General features: G+C 53.5%; 1 protein-coding gene across 9 annotated transcripts in view; it reads right to left on the reverse strand.

The window, feature by feature from the left end:
- Positions 1–2,382: 2,382 nt before the first annotated feature.
- Positions 2,383–6,952, reverse strand: part of EBF3 (EBF transcription factor 3) — a gene marked incomplete at both ends in the record, with an annotated part of 115,032 nt that continues 110,462 nt past the window's right edge. For 2 of the 9 annotated variants that reach the window (XM_079728356.1, XM_079728355.1), the window contains 5 exons: positions 2,397–2,414; positions 3,510–3,622; positions 4,692–4,781; positions 5,285–5,473; positions 6,455–6,632. In XM_079728356.1, coding sequence (XP_079584482.1) covers positions 2,397–2,414; positions 3,510–3,622; positions 4,692–4,781; positions 5,285–5,473; positions 6,455–6,632 — 588 coding nt within the window. Of the gene's footprint in view, positions 2,415–3,509; positions 3,623–4,691; positions 4,890–5,284; positions 5,474–6,454; positions 6,633–6,952 lie in introns of all 9 variants that reach the window. The other 7 variants (XM_079728352.1, XM_079728351.1, XM_079728358.1 and 4 more) reach the window with 4 other exon arrangements.

Consider the following 6,952-nt stretch of genomic DNA (forward strand, 5'->3'; position numbering starts at 1 on the left):
CGAACGTCCTTAACGTGTACACGTGAGCTCATTTTTAGGTCAAACCCTTACTTATACAAAATAAAACGGAGGCAACTGAGTTCCAAAGTGACTCCTCAGGCTGGTCCCAGGGCCAGAGTGTGACGGCGCTAACCCCTGGGGATGTTCTGATTCTTTGATTTAGTCCCCTGAATGGACACTTTCTTAAGTCCTGCATTGTTTTGTTTTGGTTTTCGTCAAGAAAAAATTTTAAAGTCCCTCCTTTTTGTTTTAGATTTGATTTCTGCTGCAGTTTGCAAAACGTTTGCTGTGCTGTGTCTGCAAAGGGAAAAAAGAAACGACCCTCTTGGTCTCACCGCAGGCTTGGCACTAACAGGTACAGTGTCTGAAGGAGGTCATTCCAGTTTTAAAAGTACAGACAGTGCTGCTGGGTTCTGACCACAAAAACCGTATTGTTAAAAAGGAATTTTAAACGAGGGGTGATTGTGGGTCCCCCGAAACCTCTCTGAATCGGAGGTGGGCTTGGGAGGACACTGGACACAGCAGAACCAGATGCAGAAAGGAGTGACACAGGGGTCTCCGGGCTTGTGCGTGTGCGTGGGTGTGCTTTACACCGTAACTCTCCAAATGAAATACTGATTAACAATTGTGGGGTAAGCCTGTGATCCAATAGCACAAAGGTTCTTTAAAGAAGTCCACTTTTAAGGCATCAGAGAAGTTAATGTGGCAAACATTTTAATTAAAACATCAGAAGTAAGTTTTATTTTAAACTTTAGGCCTCTGAATTTTTCCAGTAAACACAGTTCAGCTATGTGGCAAAGTCATGGGTGGCAGCTAAGATGACTTTTTACATTCTACAAAAAAAATAAAACAAAAGGAGGACACAGCCCCAAACGGTGTCGCCTCTTCGTGGCCGCTCCACATGCACGGAATCTACGAGGGTTTGTCACAGCGGGTGGCACCGTTTTGTTGTGACTATACAACGAACGTTTTTTTTCTTCAAAAGTATTTGTTCAGATAACTTAAAAATAATATAAAAATAAACAATGCATTTGACTTTTCCTCAAAAAAAAAAAAAAAGGACGGAAAGTCTAAACAAACAATAGCAAATTTTGGAAGTACAAATGAAATGCAAGGATGTTGGTTCACTGAACGAAACAGATCAAACAGTTCTTGGCTTTAATGCTCTTCCCAGCATCACAACACCAGGCCATGATCAAAAACCAACGCAGACAAGAAAAAGGAACCGAAAATGGTAGGAAAAGCAATGTACAAAATTTCAAAGATAAATACAATATTTATAATTGATATGTTACAAAATAAAGTCCCTTAGCAACAGCAAGTGTTCATGGAAAAGTAAGTGTTGAATGGAGACCATTTTATTCCTTATAAGACGCATAAGGAATAAAACTCGTTTTTTTCCTAAATATTTAAGTGGATCTGAAAAAAATTCAAGACAAGTGTATAAATATTTAGCTACAACTTTGGCAAAAATCACAAAAGTCTACAATTTTTTAACCACATACAAAACACATCAGGGAAGAAGGATCTAGAAGTCAAAAGGACAATTTCTGGTACAAGAAACATGGACCTCACAGTAGCCTAAGAATGCAATAGTATACAGTGCTAGCAAAAGTTGAAAAAAATGTCGCAGATCACACTTGCTTAACAGGAAGCTCTAGCAGTGGGAGAATATTTTAACCAACAGACAGTAGCATTTTTTTTTTTCCTCTGTCAGTGTGCTTGTTGAAGGCAAGAGAATTCAATATCAAAGTTACAATTTCTAACTACAATAAGTTACAAAGTTCCGTTTCATTAAGATGAAGTTAAGCAACGATAGACCCTCCCCCCACCCCGCCCCCCCCAATCCTCCTGATCACATCGTCTCTTCCTTTCTTCCAGTTTGATGGCTCAGACCTCCTTGGCCCCCTTTTGTCACCACAAAAAAATATTTCACATTATAGAGATACACAACCATTGTGAATCTAAGTATGAGTACAGAAAAATGTTTGGAGGCGTTTTTCATCAGTGTTTCATGATCATCAAAATGGTGCATTCACAAAGTTTCTCCCAACACATAGCAAGTACTAGACATAGCCAAGACGGAGTCAGAAACTTTATACAAAATAGGCATCGCTTTGTTCTCCTTATTCTTCAGGACTGAGAAATGTGAAAATATGAGAAAAGTTCAGTCAATAAAATGGAATTGTTCATGAAGAAGTAGGTCGTTTGTGTGTCGATTCTTAATAGTTTAAATAAAATCTTTAAACAAAGTCTTTTGTAGCATCTCAACCGCTGCTGATGTACTGAAGACACGGTCTCCATCAGCACCTCTTATGTACTAACGTGTCCCCTGAAGTCCGTCCTTGGATGCTGGGTGCGGCGGGAGGTAACAAGCGCCCCTCACATTGGCGGCACTACCAGCCCAGACATAGCTGAAAGAGAGAGGGGGCGGGTCAGGGCGCCTCTCACCAGGGTGGGGCACCGGGGGGAGGCCTCCCTGGGCTTCGGTCGGCAGTGACAGTGGGTCTGCACAACCCTCCGTTAACCAGCCGTGGGCTCGGTTAAGGCACCTACTTCAGGGGGTGTGGGGTGCTCGTGGGGGACAGGTCCCCGGGGTCCTCGCCTCAACGACCCCACGGGGCAAAGGGAAAGTCTCTGGCCTTTCTGGGTGTGAAGGGCCGCTGCCCACACACGTCAGTGGCTGGCTTATAGCAGACGGAGGCCCAGACCCCCCGGAGGCCACCGCCGTCGACAGATGCTGAACCAACCCGGTCACTTCTGTGACGCCAGCCAAGGCTGGCTCTCGGGCCGCGGGGCCCCGGGCACAGCTCTCGCTCCCTAAGCCAGTCAAACTGGACGCGCCTCGGGTCCCCCTCTGCTCTCAGCCCCCGCCTCGGACCTTCCGCTGATCGTTCTGTATCGTAATGGTGAGTCGCGGACCCGCCAAGATCAAAGCCACTCACAGCCCACCTGGTCACAATCTCAGGGCCAAGGGCCCTCGAGAGACACAAGTCACGGCTCCACCGTAGGGAGCGTGTCCTTCCTCTTCTCGGAGGGAAAGAGAAACTTGGGCCAAGAGGCCAAGTGCAGCAGGTGCTTCCCAGTGAACTCCGGGTACAGATGTCATCTAGAATCTGGTAACTTTAATGCTGTTCAATTTTTGTCAGCGTGATCGTTCTCATTAATTGATGTATAACATATTAATACATCTGTTCACGTAGTGATGGGAGCTTCAATTTCTCAGTTCATTAATTTCAGAACTATTAATTTATCTCCGACTCACCGTTACAACTTTATGGTTTGGAAGACCTGTGTGTGTACACACGGCTCTCGTGGCGCCACCTCTCAATGGGCCCTGGCACCGAGTGGACGGCGGGCAGGGCCATGGCACCCAGCCACCTGCCTCTTAAGCACCTGTGGTCTGGTGACCGCTGCTGGCTTGCAGGCCAGTCGGCGGCCCTTCGGGGCTGGGCGTCCCTCTCACGCTAACAGGTGTTGTGCAGACAATTATTTCAAATCACGGATACCTTTCCAGTTCCTTTTTTGAGCATTAGTTCATCAAAGTGAAATATGCCACCGACTTCACAAAAGGGCCAGTTTGTCTTCTCCACGGTAGCGTCCTCAGCACCCAGCAGAGAGCCTGGCACATAGTAGGCGCTCAGTAAATACTGGTTGAATGGATTCATTTTTTTAAAGGAGTAACTGGATTTGGTTTTCACCGGGAGGAGCATATACCAAAGGTGGTGTCTGAAAGAGGCCAGACGACGGCCACTTAATTAATTTCAGAGCCCGTGGGCCTCAGTCAGCCACCGAGAGCCACGTGCAAGCTCACGGGGCCTAGGGGCCCTCACGCAGCCCCGCCTGCCACTCGCACCACCGGCCACTGCCCAGAGGGCCCCAGCACTGGGCGGGCGCTGGGTGCCCGCTCTGCGCGGCCCCATCTGTAGGCAGCTGTGCCAGGTGGGGCCTCCCGCTGCCCTTGGGCAGGACCTTCTCCCTCTCGCGTCTTTGAAAGAAATCTCCTGGAAAACCAACTCCTGTGCAGCACTGGTGCACGCACGGCCCCGGGTCTAGGTGCACGCGCCCTTCCGAGGACAACACAGCCTCGTGCGCCCCATGGTCCGTTAGACCAGGTTGAGAATAAAGGCTCAGGCTCGGGACAGTGAGAACGGGCCAGTTTCGAGGTGGGCGCTGCAGGCGGCACCATGACCCATCACCCGAGGCCTGAGGCTGTCCCACTGCCTTGTGAGTCGGGGGAGCGACAGGCTTGCACCTGCCCACGCTCTCGGCTGAACGGGACGCAACCTGGGCCCCGCTGCCTCCACCAAGGCCCGTTTTCCTTCCCTTGCGGGTTCCACTCCCTGCAGGTATGGGCCGCTTTACCGTGAGGACACTTAAGTCATGTTGGAAGAATGAGGAAACGGGTTTCATCCACCAAGAGGAAGAATCCGGTTGTGGGGACTGAACGAAGGGGGCTCTTTCCCAGGAGCATCGGGTTGGGGGGTGGGTGTCGCACTGCGGCAGACGAAGGAGAACATGCAACAGCCAGGGCTGCCCTGCCGGGAGCCCGCGGGGGAGCCCAGGGGAAGGTCGGAGCTCCCGCCCCCCCAGGGAGAGCCCCTCACTCCAGCCCTGCGGCCCAGCCTGGCCTGCCCCGGGGCCCTCGGGGCGCTCCCAGGCCGCGGCCTCAGGCCAGCGCGCACCCTCACCTTGCAGTCCGTTCCCGTTGGCGCTGGTGCAGGAAGGAGGAGGGGAAGCTTGGGGCCGGACCACGGGCGCGAAGGCGCTCTTTTGTTTCACTGCAGAGATGACATTGGCAGGTGAGAATGAGAAAATGCCGTGTGTACTGCTACAGTTTGAAGGGAGGGTGACCGAAGAGGCTGCCATGGTAGGGCTGGACGGCACTACTGCAACAAAGCAAACATGGTCAGGACGCGCGACGCCGGGCACGGCCACACGACAAAGAGAGCTCCAGGGCCTCGCCTGGAGCGTCGGGCCAACAGAGCAAGCACGAGATGTTTCTGGCTTGGCCACTCTCTGGATAACAGGCAAACTCTCGCGTTGGACTTTTCGTTTCCAATTGGGCGGCCCCATTTGGTGCCGATTTTGTTTGGGTTTCCAATGTGACCGCGTGGGGCCCGTTTTAGGTCAATTTACTGTCGTCACGTGGACGCCCAGCCTCCAGAGCCACCCTTCCTTTTATCCAGTAGCTCACACCACAGAACATCCAAGCAACGCACACATTTGACTTTGCAGCGAATATGAATCTGTGTGATGACGGGTGACAAAAACAGACACTTACTGCCGTAGGGAGAGTTAGCGGAGGAGCCATTAAGAAATCCAGGCGAGCCCGGGACCCCTAGATTGGCCATGGCGCCACTTCCATATCCATTCATGCTAGTGCTGACTGTGTTGTAATTGGACTGCTGGGGAGTACTGCTGGGGACGTATCCTCGCGGGGACACGCTGCTTGTATTGCGACTGTAGCCGACTGTTAAAATCCCCCCCCGGCCAAAAATAACATTATTATCAGGGAGAGACACTTGGGGGGGGGGGGGTTTCCCCGCAAACCTCTATCATCTATTGAACGCTTTTAATTGACCGTATGCTTTCCTCCAGCCCCAGCGCCTCTCGCCAGCTCAAATAACCTTGTCACGCCAGCCCTGCTCGAGCATCCACGCCGAGCCCCGTCCTGTCTCCGGCGGCCTCGGCAGCCGGCCCAGGCGCACTTCGATCTAACCGTCAGCAGCTTTCACGTTCCTCTTTAGAAGCAATTATCAACGGCGCGATTCCCGGGCCGTCCCCCCGCGCTAGGTGAGCTTTCGGCCTCTGCAGACCTTCAAATGCCACGGCTGACAAGGAGAGCTGTTTGTGGCCATAAGTCCCCAGGAAAGGCTGTTCTGGGGCCTCCATGTCTACGGCTGCTGTTTCTGTCGGCGTGGGGAGGGGAAGCGGGAGCCTGGCTCCCCCCGTGGGGTGAGGGCGGACGGAAGCCGAGCGGCGTACGGGGAGGCGTTTTCTGGGATCACGGCCTGCACGGGCTTTAGAGCGGCCGGAAAAGGGAAAGGTGCGGGTGGGGAGTGGGCGCTTCTCTCCGTGGCTCCTTCCGGGCTCAGAAACCAAACCCCGCCCCCTGACCCCTGCGCAGCGCATCCAGGAAGGGTCCGCGGCCCCCTATGTCACAGCTATCCTAGGGCTTATCCCAGCCTTTCCAGGAAAGCAAAGCCCCTTAGGAATCAGTTCAAGGAAACGGCTAGCAAATACCAGTAAACCGTGTGGCAGCCGCTGTGGCCTCTGCCTCAGGTTTCTGGGTTCTCTTGAGCATGCTCTGCCCGAGGGCCTCTCTGAACAAAGCTGCAGAGCCCGGGGCGCTGCCCACGTCCCCGCCGGCCTCAGGGCACAGTCAGCCGCAGCAGCTAAGTCCCACCATCCCAGCTGGGCGTCTGGGGAAGGGGCGGCCCGCGCGGCGTACCTTGGTCGTTGGCTTGTGACGTCTCCGACACGTTGACGGCTAGCTGGCTGCTGAAGGAGTTCACACCCATCATGCCCGTGTGCGCAGGGGTGTTGCCCAGGGTGGGGATCTGGTTGTGATTGCGAGGGACGCTGTACAACGCCTCGGCGATGTCAGCCGCTCGCTTCAGGATGATCTCCTGGAGCGGAGGCGGCCGTCACACCCAGGCCAGGCTGGCCCCCTGCCCCCAGCTCACAGACCCCCCCCCCCGGGGGGCACAGTCCCAGCGCCCTCCACCTGGCCCTGCTGGGCAAACCGTAGGGGCATCCCACTGTCGCTTGGTCCAGACTGTGACAGAACGTATTTTTTAATGGGAAAAGAACCTCCCTCAGGAGAGCACTTTCAGACCCCATCTGTTCCTCCTGCACCCACGGCGCAAAGGCCCCTGACGGATGCACGGGGCCAGGGCGGCATGGAAGGCACTGGGCTCGGGGTCAGAGGCACGGGGCCACGTCCAGA

The sequence above is a fragment of the Hyperoodon ampullatus genome (genome assembly GCF_949752795.1).
Source record: "Hyperoodon ampullatus genome assembly, chromosome: 1".
NCBI lineage: Eukaryota > Metazoa > Chordata > Mammalia > Artiodactyla > Ziphiidae > Hyperoodon > Hyperoodon ampullatus.